This window comes from Lepidochelys kempii, chromosome 7, assembly GCF_965140265.1.
Source record: "Lepidochelys kempii isolate rLepKem1 chromosome 7, rLepKem1.hap2, whole genome shotgun sequence".
In the NCBI taxonomy this organism is placed as follows: domain Eukaryota; kingdom Metazoa; phylum Chordata; order Testudines; family Cheloniidae; genus Lepidochelys; species Lepidochelys kempii.
In genome coordinates this window covers 69,359,002-69,374,734 of record NC_133262.1, presented here as the reverse complement: position 1 = coordinate 69,374,734, position 15,733 = coordinate 69,359,002, and the positions used below count along the sequence as shown (strand labels likewise).

Sequence of the window (15,733 nt, the reverse complement as noted above, 5' to 3'; positions counted from 1 at the left end):
TTAGAGCAACAGTAGGAAGTCTCTTAAGAGTAAAAGAGGTGAATCACAAACACCATGATAGTGATATGCCTGTCATCACAGAGCTAAGAGCAGCTGTGTTACATTGTTGTAGTTCAAGCAAAGTAATATGTTTAAAAATGCCTAGCATGATTTCAGTCTTTAAATGTCACTTGTGTATGATAATGGCCTATTTACCTGGGTTGGGGTTTTTGTTTGTAAAAGCAGGTAGTAATAAATAAACTTAAAAAAAATCTACGTACAGCATGGAATTATTCCAGGATAGCATATGAAGGAAGTTGTCTTTTCATGATGGAAGGTATGTGTGACCGACTACAGAATAAGGCAACCTATTACACTAGGAAAAATTATGACCAGGTGGAGTCCCACTTTTTCCTATTGAAGTTTTAGCCTCCTTCAGCCAGTGTCAAAGCATAAAAAGACTATCAGCCAGTACTCAAGCAGGAAAGAGTAGCATTTCTTACAGCTCTTTTTCAAAAGACCAGCCTTCCCCCTCCCACCACTCTCCCAGCTGACGCCAGCCGCCAGCCGGTGTTTGTTTATATATCCATCCTTCAGAAGACTCAGTGGCCTGATGACAATTAGACTTGATGAGACAGCAGGAATTCCTATTGTGGGGTAGCTGTATGATGACAGTCCTAATTGCTAGGAGCAGCTGCTGGATGACAGGCCAGATACCATCCACAGTTCATTTCTCAGTTGGCGAAGATGGAAATGTTTCCCTCTAAGGTCTGACACACAGGGCCCCTTCAGCAAGGTTCTTAAGCACTTACCTGACTTTGAACAAATTAGTAGTCCCAGTGACTGCGTATGCTTAAAGTTAGGCAGGCGCTTAAGTACCTTGCTGAATCAGGACCTTGATTCCAACACTGCCTAGACCTCTGCAGAAACCATGAAGGCAGATACAGTGAATAAAGCAAATTCATTGCCATTACTGTTAACACTCTCTATCATTGCAGAGCAAAGATCCTCCAGCCTACTCACAAACAGTGGGATTTTCCCAACTTTAGCTCAAATTCTCAAAGGCAATCCAAGCTGTGCAGTAAAGGCAGCCCAGGTGATTGCAGAGATAGCAAAGAATGGTACGTAAAGTGTTCCTATAAATGTTAAATCCATTATTCCTGTTTACTTTCAATCCACTTATCTGTTCTATGGATGCTAATTATTGGCCTTGCAGTTGATGTATTGGTTTTATTTCAATAAGGCAAGGTCCTAGCAGCTTCTCTCCTCTGTCTGTGTAGAGGAAATGAAGAAGCCATGTATCGAAGCAGGTTTGGTTCTAGCTTTGGTACCTCTGCTGGAGAGCACGGACCAAGAGACATTGCTTCATGCTGGGAGGGCCATTGGCCGCATCTGCTATGAAAACAGTAAGTACTCAATTTGCTGAAGGAGTGCTGTACATTCTGGCTACAGTAGTAAGGGTGTCTTTTAAAAAAAACACATGGGCTTTCTACTTAGACTGAGGTTAACGTTCTTTATATGTAGTGCTATCACCCTTGGTGCTAGTTCAGTTTCCAATTGCTTCTACAATAGCCATACCAGCAAACGCAGCATGGTTTTGACAACAAGGAGACTATAAGGGGTTAGATTCACTTTTGAATAACTTTTATTCATTGTAATTACAGTAAGTTAATACCAACCCCCCAGCCAAATCATTTAAATAGCTTTCACTTAAGAACAGCATGCTTTATTAAACTGCTTCTTACTAAATTGCAATTTGTATTACAATAGTGCCTAGAGACCCCAACTGAGATCAGGGCCCCATTCTGCTAAGCATTGTATATGTAAACAAGAGACACTTCCTGCCCCAAAGAGGTTAGACAAATAGACAAGACAAAGGGAAGAAGGGAAACTGAGATAACTGACTTGATATAGATCGCACAGGAAATCAGTAGCGAGAACTCAGGTCTTCTGATTCCCAGTCCATTGCTTTGCCTACTGTGCTGCACTGCCTTTCATGGTAAAACAGTTTATAAAAGCAGTGCTCTTTCACTGTTAGGAAAATTTGCCATAGGGAAAAATCTGGGCATATATTGTGGCATCAGGGGGTTATTTTGATGAAACCCAAATCAGAATGCAACATGTTGGGAATTAAAATATTGTAGGTGATAAGGCAGATTGGGTGCTTCAGGTGTAGAATAGCTACAATTATCTGAGTCTGTCAAAAATCCCATAAATAAGAGGGAAAATAAACTGTGTATATTTAGAACCAGATTCCCACCTCTTGTAAACTGATGCCGCTCCATTGACTTCAGTGGAGCTATGCTGACATATACCAGCTAAGGATCTGGCTTCTAAGACCTAAAAACGCTGTACCAAGCTAGGTGCTAAAGTGCTGTTATATGTTCTGAGACTCTTTGGCACTGGAACAACACAGATTACCTCTCTATCTGAAAGATAACAGCTGTTAAAGCAATATGAAAGCATAATGTGGTCTTCCTTCTATAGAACATACTGTAATGGTACATGTTTAGAACCTTTATCTTTCCATAAAGACATCTTCTCAGAAACAACCACAATTATTCTAGAATGCAAAGAGCTAAGTTTTGGCAGAGTCACAAACTGCACGTAAGATACAGGGTTGCACTGCCCCAGGAGCACACCTGGATCTAGACTATGAATCAGTCACAGTATGGTTGCTAGTTCTCATCCTGCTCCAGTGGGTAAAGTAATCTGCACCACCTCTACACCTGATGCTCCAGGTCATTTTTACTGACTGAGACACTAAGGGATCTACCTAAGATTCTGCCTATTCCCCCTCCCATATACCTACATGAGGGCCAGGCATACATTTTTAACAGTGCAGGTAATTAACCGTTAGGACAATTTACCAAGGTATGATGGGGTGTGACTCACCATGACAGTGCTGCCTTCTTGCAGTCTTGGAGATGAGCTCTTTAGGGCAGTACACCCTCTCCCTAGGGTGCCTTGCCCACAGTCACATCTGCTCTCTGACCCATGTCTCTCCAGGTACTGTGGCATCCTCTTCATGATATGGCCAGAGGGCTGTGTCATGAAACCATCTGTGCTCCCCGCTTTTGTGGGTTAGTACTGCAGTCCAACTGTCCAGCCATTTCCAGTGCAAGGACCCAGGCCTACCCACTACTCCAGGTCCCAGCCTAGGTACCCTGTTGATGATAGCCACATTGTGTGTCTCCTTAACTCCCCTATGATTGCTATGCTTCCTTCAGCCTCTTTCCCTTAGTGCCCCAGCACCTCACCTCAGGGCCTTCAGACACTGCTCTCTATCCAAAGTACTAGCCTTCCTCTTGCTAGGAGCACAAACTTCCCTCCTTGAGCTCTAGGCAGCTACTAACTCTGCGCTGCCCTGCAGCTTTTCTTATATTGGCTGCTCCTCACAACCTCTTATTGGCTGCTTCCCTGTGCAGCCTCCCTACATGCCAATGTGGGGCAGATACCCCATCACACGAGAGTTGTGGTGGATTCTACAGCACTGACCATTTTAAATTGAAGATTGGATGTTTTGCTACAAGATGCTCTAGGAATTATTTTGAGGACGTTCTACAGCCTGTGTTATACAGAAGCTCAGACAATCTATAATGGTCTGGAGGAGTTTGTTCTGAATCTTGTGCTGCTACAGACTTCCCTACCTGCACCACACTTTAGGGCTATTGACACTACCTGCAATGAGGTAAGCATTCAATTTAATGATATCCTTAAAGCACTGCAAAACCTCATTTTAGTCGTCACCTATGTTAGGCTGTTGTATCATCTCTGACATGCTCACTCCCACTACAATTGCCTTAACACCTCTTGTATAATGGCTTACCTGTTCAGCTCCCAAAAAACAGTTTTACCATGAGGGTAGAGTTTAGGGATGCAGGTTTGGTCTTTAGAGTAGCAGCCGTGTTAATCTGTATCTGCAAAAAGAACAGGAGTACTCCACAAGTACTCCTATTATTTTTGGTCTTGTAATTTCACAGCAGGATTCTTGACCCCAATTCTTTGTTCCATCCACATCCAGAACTTCTATTTGGATCTATATTAACCTGAATTTGCAAGGTAAAACTTAGTTTGGAAGGATAATGGAGTCAAGATCATGTGATAGAAGGCCAGAATGGATGGACTAGTGTGATCAAAGTTTGATCTCCCTGAATTAATTCCTGTTTAACTAGAGCATTTAAAAATAATTAAAATCTTAAATTTATTATTTCCAGTGATAGATTATCCACCACAACCCAAATTGTTCCTATGGTTAACTACCCTCAGTTAAAATTTGTACCTTATTTCTAGTCTGTATCTTGTAGCAACGTTTTGTTTTAACTCTTACTTTAGGGATGCCTCCTCCATGCCCTAGTTAGTATAACAATGGATTAATCCAAGATGAAATTTCTGTTGCCTTTCATTTCTATGCGTTTGATTTCCAGGTGACCTTCAGGAGCAGCTGGTGAAGGCAGGAGTGATCACATCACTGGTCAGGATATTAACTGATTACCCAGACAGTGAGCCACTTGTCCGTGTCAACCTGTTGGCTTTATGCAACCTTGCAAGCCTAGGTGGGTATTAAAACATTCCCAGATTTGCAACTGTGTTGGTTTCATTTCTCATGCTACCACTGGCTTGTTCTTAGGCAGTGTTTCCACAAGTAGGGTTGGCCATAGTAGGCAAATGTTTGTCCTGCTATCAGGCAAAGTCACTGCATAGAGATTAGACACCTGTGGTTGGGATAAATGCAAGACTGTCTTTATTTCTTGTTACGCAGGGGCTTATCTCCTTGCTATATGCCCCCTTGTGGCCAACCTAGATAGACTCTCTAACCGTTCATAACTAAACACCAGAACCTGTAGCAGTTGCTGACCAGCCACACACACAAATAATTAAGATTCAATACATGTCCTCCTAGCCTCTTCCCAGGGAAAATGAATGGGTTGTGTCCTTAGCTGGTGTAAACTGATGTAGCTCCGACTTCAGTGTATGATAGTACTTTTTTTTTTTAAATGTATTGCAATTTAATTTCATTAAGTATCTTTTTTTCATGTATCTCATACAGGACCAGGGACACTAGGAATTTTTGATGCACCTTCTCTCTCTACCATTCATTTATGTCTTAATAAAATGGCTTGATTCTCTTCTCACTTACACTGGTTTAAAAATGGTGTAGCTCCATTGACTTAAAGGAGTTGCTCCTGATTCATACAAGCATTAGTGAGAGAAGAATCAGGTGTAAAGTCTCTCATTTCTCTTTCTATGGAAATTCTGTGTTATGATTGTGAGAACCCCAAATTTGGGGTTTTTTTGGGGAGGAGTCTCTAGCCCTCATGGTTGCTGATAAAAAAAAACTTAACAAAAACCCTAAAGGCTCTCACAACAGAAGACAAAACTCAGTGGCTTTTTTTAAAATTCATGATTTTTAAGCCAATCTCATGATTTTTGAGGAAGGGCTGACTGTTTCTGAACTCAGAATGTTGGCAATACTGCATTCTGGACATATTCTATTTCAGCCATGTCCTTTATACATTTTTTTCTTCTATATTTCATGGCATTATGGCACAGATATGTTAAGCTTTTGAAAGAGCTTGTGTGGAAAGTTTGACTGCCCATCCTGAACAAATTGGTTAGATTCTTGCTGGGATACTTTTTTGCAGAGAAAATGTTCTGGTAAAGTGGTACATGCTGTCATACCACAAGACCAATTCATCACTGGTATAAAGCCATTAAATGCAATGGAGTTAGGACAGCAGTTGATTTGACTATTATTAAAAAGGCATAGCAACTGGAATGACAACTGGATTAGAAAGCAGAAGAAAAATGAGGCAGATTGAGGGGATTTAAAGGGAAAAAACAATGATTAGATGTTACGTGTATTAAACAAACAAATTAGCAAGGCAACTAGATTCAAAGTAGCATCCAGTCATTTCTCTCTAGGAGTTTTTTTAAAACATACAAAATCATATTATCCACACAGAGATAGCTAAAGAAGCTCTAAGCAAGACAAAGGTTGCTGAACATCTAGTGAAGCAGCTGAGAAGGGCAGAGAACCATCAGAGGATAGAAACCATCATTGAGGTTCTACAGATGCTAGCGGAGAATGGTAAGGGGTCTCTTATCTTGACGACTAGGCTCCTTAGTATGGAGGATACTAGCATAGTGGCTACAACGAACACTCCAGGGTTTTCAGTGGAATTCCATTACTGGAGGCAAGGTCATAAGCCCTCCTCATAGAAACAATGGGTGAAATCCTGGCCAGATTGAGGTCAATGGAAAAATTCCTGAATAAAATATATGGTGAGGGAATGGTACGAAATGAACCATTTGATAATTTTGTGTATGATACACACAGCCTCCATACTGTATGAGAATGCAGAAGATTACTGGGACCTTAGAAAATTTACTGGGAACTGATCTTAAAAGATACTTTATAATGGGTATAAATGGAGATAAAGAGCCCCTTTACTAAAATCAATCAGCCATGGTTGACTAACGAGGCCAGTCTACTTCAGTGAATCAAATGATAGTTAATGCTAAATCAACAATTTCATGAAAATGGTATTTCCATAAAGATATTTCTAGCACAATACTTTTGTGTATTTATTTATAATTAAAGAGATCGTACATCTGGGTTTCACAGGGACAGTCCCGTTTTCAGATGATGTCTAAGGAACTTCTTTGGGATGCCTGAAATGGCCCAGTTTTTCATTTCCTCCATCACAATATTTGTGGGGTTTTATTTAGGTTTGTTCAAGACATTGCTATATCACACAATTTGTTCAGGGTTTATCAGCAACAAGTCTAGTGGAATGAGTGGTCAAACAGCATTCCCCACACTGGAGTGAAGAGTAATAGCTAGAGATGTTATCAAAGCTGTTTGTTTTGTTCAAACTCAATATTAACACCACTGGAGAAAAATCCCCCACTCTGAGAAATATAGCCATGGTGCTGCCAAATTGCAACTTGGCAACACCAATACACCTGTTAGTATTTTGCAGTTCTTACTTTATAAGAAGGGTGATATCTTTTATGTGAGAAGAGATCTGGAATGTAATTTTTAAAAGCACAAAACATTATAAATTGCAATAGAAATTCCCCAGTTGCCTTCCCCCCACACCACCCATGCAAAAAATTACAATGATCTATCTAAAAGGTGTATTCCAATGGCAACATCCCTGTTTCTGAACAAGAGTCCCACAAATTACTGCACCTGGAAACATCTAAAATTTATCGGGGATTTAGCCTCCTTGCATTCATTTTTTTTATGCAGTGACCCAAAGAGAAGCCATTAATATGCATGTTCTCCTGACCTCTGCAGATGCTTTGAAAGTGCAAATGGTAGAGGCAGGTGTGCATGAGGCACTGTCAGAGATCCTGCTGAGGCTCCAGGGCAGTTCGCAAGCAGAAGATATGTGCAGTGTGAAGGCTGCATCAGATCTCATTGTGTCTCTGCTCCTTGGAGGTAAGATGCATGGAGAAGCAGCAGAAAGCCCCATTAGCAGCAGGGATTGCCATATGCTCCTGTGCTTTTATTTCCTTTCTTCAGACACATCTGCAGCCTGTTTCAAGATTCCTTGGGGGAATTCTCCTCAACAGCCATTCTTTTCTCCCCCACTTACACTATGATTGTAATGCTCATGTTGCCACAATTTTCCTCCAAGCATATACACCTTTTGCCTCAGGCATTTAATGCCACTATGCCTGCTCCTATTGCATTTCTAGCCTCTGCCTAGAACAGTGTACTGCCTTCTTAATTGTGGCTTTGTGTGTCAGTCCAGTCCATCTAGAACTGGGTTTCTCCAACTTTCTGATAACCTGGCTCCTCTGGGTAGCCGCTGAAATATGCAAGCCTCCCCAAAAGAAAGGAAAGCTCAGATATAGGACCCGATATACTTCTTGAGTTAACCTCAATTTTAAAGGACCAGATCCTTAGCTGCTGTAAACCAGTGTCGCTCCACAATCTGGCCCATAATGTGAAGAGAGGGACTAAGAATACTAGTGTTATAGCACAGACAGTGCCTACATAAGTCTCTACAGACTAAGCTCTGCAGCTGAATAATGAAGGTCTATATGACCACCCTCTGTCTGCCCCCTTTCTCATGGAGGCATTTCACAGTACAGGGGGTCCTTTCAAGTAAACTGGCTTCTGACATGGAAATCTCAGACTGGTGTTCTCAATTTTTTTCCCTTCAATACACCTTAACTCATTCAGTACATTTAAATACCCATTTAAATATATTCATTGCATACATTCTTCATTCATTCTTCAAAAATGGAGCAAGTGTTTGAGCCATCTGGATTAATGAAGGAAGGAAACATAAGAATTTAAAATTACTTAGTATTACATGTTTCTATGTACTGAAAATGGAGAACACGGACCTTCTAAAAACAAAAAAAAGTCCTTGTGGCACCTTAGAGAATAACAAATTTATTTGAGCATAAGCTTTCATGGCTTGGGAGACAGGCCAGTCCTTGCTTACAGACAGCCCCCGACCTGAAGCAAATACTCACCAGCAACTACACAACAAGAAACTCCAACCCAGGAACCAAACCCTGCTACAAACCCCATTGCCTACTCTGTCCACATCTATTCAAGGGACACCATCATAGGACCTAATCACATCAGCCATACCATCAGGGGCTTGTTCACCTGCACATCTACCAATGTGATATGCCATCATGTGCCAGCAATGCCCCTTTGCCATGTACATTGGCCAAACCAGACAGTCCCTACGCAAAAGAATAAATGGACACAAATCTGACATCAGGAATCATAACATTCAAAAACCAGTAGGAGAGCACTTCAATCTCTCTGGTCACTCAACAGACCTAAAAGTGGCAATTCTTCAACAGAAAACTGACAAAAACAGACTCCAATGTGAAGCTGCAGAACTGTAATTTGCAAACTGGATACCATCAGATTAGGCCTGAATCGATACTGGGAGTGGTTGGGGAAATTAAGTTTACGTTTTGTAATGACCCAATACTAATTTCTCCCTACTGTTACTCACACCTTCTTGTGAGCTGTCTGTAATGGGTCACTCTTACCACTTCAAAAGAGATTTTTCCTCCCTTGGTATCCTGCTGTTAATTGATTTATCTCGTTAGACTGACCTCACACTTGGTAAAGCAACCCCCATCTTTTCATATATTTATACCTGTTCCTGTATTTTTTCACTCCATGCATCTGGTGAAGTGGTTTCTAACCCATGAAAGCTTATGCCCAAGTAAATTTGTTCATCTTTAAGGTGCCATAAGGACTCCTCATTATTTTTGCTGATACAGATTAACATGGCTACCACTCTGAAAACTGACCTTTCAGAGTATACATTTTGCTGCCCCAGACCTTTCATTTCCTCAGTCACACCGCTGCACTGTGAGAAGGGACAGAGTACAGCAGCAGGTTTTGAAAACTGAGCATAAAATGCCATAGAAGGCATCTGAGATGCTGCTTTTGACGTGTGAGACGTATAGAATCTATGCTCAACCATCGGGTATAGCAGAAAAATGTTAGCTATCTCTGCTGATCTTAATTGTAATTTGGTTCAGATGGCTTTGTATGGGTGACAGTTTTGCAGGATTTGGGGCTACATGAATTAAAGAATTGCACATAATTATGCATTTACATTGCATCCTTTGCCAAAATCTCAAGGTAACTTACAATTTAATTAAACTTAAAGGTCAAAGCTGTGGCAAACATTTGAGTTAAACACTGTAGTATATTCGGATTTCAGTATAAAGAACTAGTTCTAGATTACTAATCACAAATCTGTGGCTTTCATTCTTAAGATTGCGTTTAGCCTATGCAGATCTCAATGAGTAACCTACTGACACTGAACACTTGGAAACACAGGAGATACATACTGTTCCCTCAATCCCCACTTGTAAATCCTAGGAGATTTCCATGCATTGATTATGGGTGCGTGTACACCCACACACGCACACCCTTTTACATGATCTAGTCTTTATCTGAGCTGTGATCACCTTGCCACTTAAGATTCCATCCTGCAAGGTACTGATTTCATGAGAAGATGAAGGCACTTAGCACTCTGCAGGACAGATTTATACAGGCATTAGTTCAGCAGAGTGAACAGCTCTGTTCCTCCAAATAGTCATATACAACTGCTATTGTATTATGCCTCTACTTGGGAGAAACCTGCTAGCAGACTACCACAAGACTGAATAACTTCACATCTTCTGAAGGAGATGGTCCTTTCATGCAAGACTGGAGCATATAGCTAAAAGTAGTATGGGGAACCTTGCATAAGGCTACTAGCCATATATTGAGTGCATGGATTAGTGTAAGACATCTAGAATGATCAACTTTATAGCCTTCACTTCACAGAATCACAGCCTCCTGCCAATTCTGATGTTCTGTTAGAGGAAACAATAGTCTACAAACTTCTGAAACCTTGAGCAGTATGATTCCATAATAGATGCAAAGTAGAGCTTAGATGTATTTTTAGGCTTCTCTTCATTTATTGTACCACAGATGAATCCATGCAGAAGATGTTTGCTAATGGCTGTGGCATTATCTACCAGAAGGTTGGTACCTGGCTTGCATCCAACCACCCCCAGCTGCAGCTGACAGGAGCACTGGCTGTTGCCAACTTTGCCAGGAATGGTAAGATTGCTTATTCATTACCCATCAAAGTGACCAAGATAGCTAGTATTGTTTGTTTCTTATTAGAGAGTGCAATAATATTAGATTTCATGGCTCTCTCTCTCTCTCACACACCACCATAATATAGGAAAACAAAAGTGTGTGTGTATCTTAATTATGGATGCTAATCATTTTAAGGTCATTATGTGGGCAAGTCTCCAGCCTCACTCCTACTCGGTTAATATAGCTCCTGTTCTAAAGCAGCCTCCACTAGTCCAGTCCTGAACCCCTCCACCCCCACAAATGTCAAAGCACCTCAGTCCTGACCTGCAGTTTCATTTGCTGACTCTCTTCAATCAATGGAAATGAACTATGCAAATGAATGGGAGGGAGGAAGTGCTGACTGACTGAATTACCTCTGCTGTCACAATGCTCCTCAGCCTGCAGCACCAAATGGACCCTGTGAGGAAAACAGGCTTTTCTAGAGTTCCACTTTTCCAATTGTCACCAAAACTGATAGACTTCTTCCCACTAATAGCTGGAACTTTCCCTGAAACTAGAAATGAAACAGGAGTAGTCTTGGAAAGTTATTGCAAAATGCCATTGAGTGGACTATTAGGCCTCATTTCACTCAGTCACTTGCTGTTACTAGAGGGTTGAACACTTTGCTTCTGTTGGTCAAGGTCATTACACATACTAGACCAGGGGTTGGCAACCTACGGCACGCATGCCAAAGATGGCATGTGAGCCGATTTTTAATGGCATGCTGCTGCCTGCCGGGTCCTCGCCGCAGGCCCCACTCAGCCTGCTGCCGAAACCAGGCCGAGACCCCAGCAGGCAGCAGTATCCCGTTAAAAATCCTTCCTGCCCCGACCCACTCTTCTCTGCCCCCTGCGCCCCCTCCCTGGGGGAGCACGGTGAAGAAGCTTGGTCTGCAGCTGCTGCTGCAGGGCAGGCAAGCTCCCCCCTCCCCTGCCTCTTCCCGAGCATGCTGGGTTCCTGCCCCTCCTCCTCCTCCCTCCCTGCCACCGATCCACTGATGGCCCTTGTGAGGAGGGGGAGAAGTGGAGCCGCAGCGAGCTCGCCGCTCCGGCAAGGAGGCGGAGAAGAGGTGGGGATGAGGCCTTGGGGAAGGGGGGTGGAATCAGGGCATATCCCCTCCGGGCATATCCCCTCCAGCCCCCTGCCATGAGCTACTCTGGGCAGGGGGCTGGGAGCACCCCAACCACTCTTGCCCACACCCCCAGCCCTCTGCCCTGACCCCTACACCCCCCCACACACACAGCCCTCTGCCCTGCACCCTCCTCACAGCCCCCCACTCCATGCCCTGACTCTTGCACCCCCCACATTCCTACCCCCACCCTGAGCCCTGAACAGGAGCTCCTGCACCTCCCTCCCCACATTCCCACCTGCACCCCTCACACCAAATGGGAGCTGCCCAGGTAAGTACTCCACACCCAAACTGAGCCCCCTCCCTCATTGTAGCTCCTGGCCAGACCCTGCCCCAACCTGCTCCTTCACCCCCAGCCCTGTGCTCAGTGCACTCCCACCCTCAGCTCAGTGCAGAGAGAGAGGAAGAGAATGGGCTAGAACCAGGGGAGAAGGTAGGTACCCACTCTGTAGGCAGGGCCAGGATCCCAGACTGGCAGCGGGCTGAGCGGGGCTGACAGCCAGGACCCTGGCTGGCAGGAGCCGGCGGACGGAACCCCAGACCAGCAGCGGCCTGAGTGGCAGTGGGTTGAGCTGCTCAGCCCACTGCCAGTCTGGGGTCCTGGCCACCGGCCCCGCTCAGCCCACTGCCAGCCTAGGTGAATGGAACCACAGGCCGGCAACAGGCTGAGAGGGCCGACGGCGTAAGATCAGCATTTTAATTTAATTTTAAATGAAGCTTCTTAAACATTTTGAAAACCTTGTTTACTTTACAATAGTTTAGTTATATAGACCGCGAGAGAGACCTTCTAAAAACATTAAGTGCATTACTGGCACATGTAACCCTTCTGCCCGTCAGAGTTGGCAGCAACAAGGGCCGGGTTCAATATCTAGGGGATCCATTCCAATAACACAATGCAAACCGGCTCGAGCCCCCACCCAGTGACCTGGGACAAATATATACCACCCCCGCTGGGCGCCTCCAAGAGGCAATACTTCCCCTCTCGCAAGCACCTAGTCTGAGTGTAGCAAAAGTCTTTTAATAACAGAGAGAAACAATGTGGCATTATGTTGGGGAAACACCACCAACAGGATTCATAACACAACCCATGAGCAAAAACAACCCCACCCCAGGCAAATTGGGGCATGCCCTTTTCCCTTTGGTTCTTGAGTCCAGCAACCCCAAATCACCCAAAGTCCCAAAAGTCCAATGCCCCAAAAGTCTCTGTCCCTGGTCAGAGCAGCCCCAGAGTTCGAAAGTTTATTGGCAGAGCTTTACCTCCCAACCTGGGTGGAAATGGGACGGGGGTAAGAGGCACCTTACGTGATCTGAAGCTGACCGCCCCATAGCGGCACTCCGCTCCACCAGCCGCCCCACGTACTCCTTCGCTCAGCTGCGCTCCGCTCCGCCAGCCGCCCCACGAACTCCTTCGCTCAGCTGCGCTCCGCTCCGCCAGCCGCCCCACGAACTCCTTCGCTCAGCTGCGCTCCGCTCCACCAGCCGCCCCACGAACTCCTTCGCTCAGATGCGCTCCGCTCCGCCAGCTGCCCCACGAACTCCTTCACTCAGCTCCACGGCCCACAAGCAGCTCCTGCCATCCACACACTGCTCCGCGTCGAACTGCTTCACCAGCCGTCCCGCAAACTGCTCCACAATATATCTTCAGGCTCCCCCACTACTTAACACAACACTCAGTGATTTCAGCTCTTAGGTGAATTCAGCTTATAGTAGGGGAGCCCCAGTGCTGGTGCACTGTCAGCCCAAAGTGAGCTCAGCAGCCTATAACTAGACTTCTAATGAAATCAACATTAGCTCTGATATTCTACAGTGGAGAGAGGAGGAAGTGCAATCAGCATGTAAGGCCCTCACCAAGGGGCCCATGCCACCAAGTATTAATACTTGTCCCCAGCCTCTCTCCCTTCACACAGTTTTGGAACCCATGACCCTTGCCTAGCGAGTGCTACTTAGTTGATGGTGAATCCCTCCATCATAACAAAAGGCCACGTACAGTTCCAAGCACAGTTCCCATAATCAGGGTAATAACAATTTATTCTTCCTGCCCCAATAACGGAGACACTGGGGATCCCACAGCAGCCAAAGTGACCATTTGGGCAGCTATGGTCTCATTCTAGGCGTGGTGGGTGTGCCTATGCAAATGAGATCAGCCCCTGAAGTTCTTTTCCACAACTTGCCACACCTCACCACCAGATGTCAGGGTGGAGCTCATCCTGACACTGCTTACACACACAAAACCTTAAAGTGAATAAATGAAGACCCAGCACACCACTTCTGAAAGGTTGCTGACCCCTGTACTAGAGGCTCCAGGCAACCCTCCCCTCCCACTCTTATTTTAGGGACTCCATGCATTCCACCCACTCTCTCCTCCCCTGCCAGGGATTCTGGGTGCCCCCTATTCCCCTGATGCCAGGAGCTGTATGTGTACCCTGCTTCCCCTTCATTCTGATGTAGGATAAAACTTCCAAAATCACCAAGTGACACAGGTTCCTAAGTGTATAAATCCCATTTCCAAAAGACACTTATGTGCTCTGGAACATTTTTACCCACAGTCATTTCAGAAGAAAAACTGAGTGGCTTGAAATTAGGGATGAAATTTCAAGGGAGACCATTTTGTCACACTAAGTACCCTCAGTGTAAAGAAAGCAACAGTGATTGCTAAGGACCATAAGCAGAGGTACATAAAGAAGTGGCATTGCCTATAGGAGAGGAAATGAACTGCACTTACATTCAAAGGACATGGTTGAGACGCATCATTAACAAATGACATAGCCTCATCCCTAACTCTTTCTGTTCTCACACACACACACACAGGCTTGAGTTCTTCATTGTATTTTACCTAGCAGTGAACATTGTACATGATTGCTCACTGGAAATGTCCTCTATGCCTTTAAAAAACTTGTTAACTGATTTAATACGTTTGACTGACTTTATTCCTTGACCCCCTCTGCCATCCCCTCCACCCCCAACATTAGACATTCTGGGTAGAAGAATAAGAATAATCCCTATCTGGCCTCAGTCTGTGCTGCTGATGTATGCACAGCCTTTAATCTAAGTAAATAATCCCTGTGGCTATTTGATTGCAGTGCTAAGGGACCTCTGATGAGGCAGTGAAAAGATGACCGCTTTTGCAGCTGAGAAAATAATAGTTCCTAGCCAGTTTTAACTGTGAGCCATTAAATTGAAGGTGCATGCAAGGCTTACACCATACAGGTAAAAATCCATAGAAAAAAAGCCTCTTGGGAGCTTTGCAACAGTCAAAGAAAGATGGCCACTAAAGGAATTGTGGCTGTTTGCATATTACTAGAGGAGGAAGGGTATTCCCATTTCTCTCTCGAGCTTGTATATTTTTTTTTTAAAAGTGCAGTGGAAGTGAGACTATTTCAGTATAGACTTGAAAGTATTAAAAAACCTCACACTACATATTTTACCTGTAACATTCTGTCAAACAAAATCCTTAACTTCTTTCCAGAAAGAATACATGGCTACCCAGAGACTTGTGAATTTTCTCAGGCCTCTGATCTCAAAATACCCAGGATCTTGCAGGGGAGCATCTCCGAGAAATCACAGACAACATGTCACCATTAAAAGCTGCATTCATGAATGGAAATTAAAAGATTTTTCTTGAATAAAATCCGCAAAATCACAAGGAATGTTGGTTTTCACACAAGTACACTTTTAAACGTCACACGTATTTGACAAGTTTCAACTGAGATATGTAACAAAGGAAAAACCATAGTTTAGCTGAAATGCAATGGTGGTAATGATGCTAGAGACACGCACGTCGAAAAGAACCTTGCATCCCTCAGCACAGATCAGGAAGAGATAGATATTGCAGTGGAAAAGGCATTGAACAATCCTATAGTTTAGAAGAAGTTAAATAAGGTCAATCAGTTGCAGGGAGAGAAATTCTGAAGAAAAAAAATCACTTGAAATAATTTTGTTGACTGTATAATGGATTTAAACTAGGGGTGGGCAAACTATGGTCCAGGGGCCAC

General features: G+C 43.9%; 1 protein-coding gene across 1 annotated transcript in view; it reads left to right on the top strand.

Moving 5' to 3' along the window:
* Window positions 1-15,733, top strand: part of LOC140914736 (rap1 GTPase-GDP dissociation stimulator 1-like) — a 54,904-nt gene that overhangs the window by 20,438 nt on the left and 18,733 nt on the right. The window contains exons 3-8 of the mRNA XM_073353286.1: window positions 978-1,100; window positions 1,260-1,385; window positions 4,407-4,535; window positions 5,945-6,070; window positions 7,286-7,429; window positions 10,460-10,591. Coding sequence (XP_073209387.1) covers window positions 978-1,100; window positions 1,260-1,385; window positions 4,407-4,535; window positions 5,945-6,070; window positions 7,286-7,429; window positions 10,460-10,591 — 780 coding nt within the window. The remainder of the gene's footprint in view (window positions 1-977; window positions 1,101-1,259; window positions 1,386-4,406; window positions 4,536-5,944; window positions 6,071-7,285; window positions 7,430-10,459; window positions 10,592-15,733) is intronic.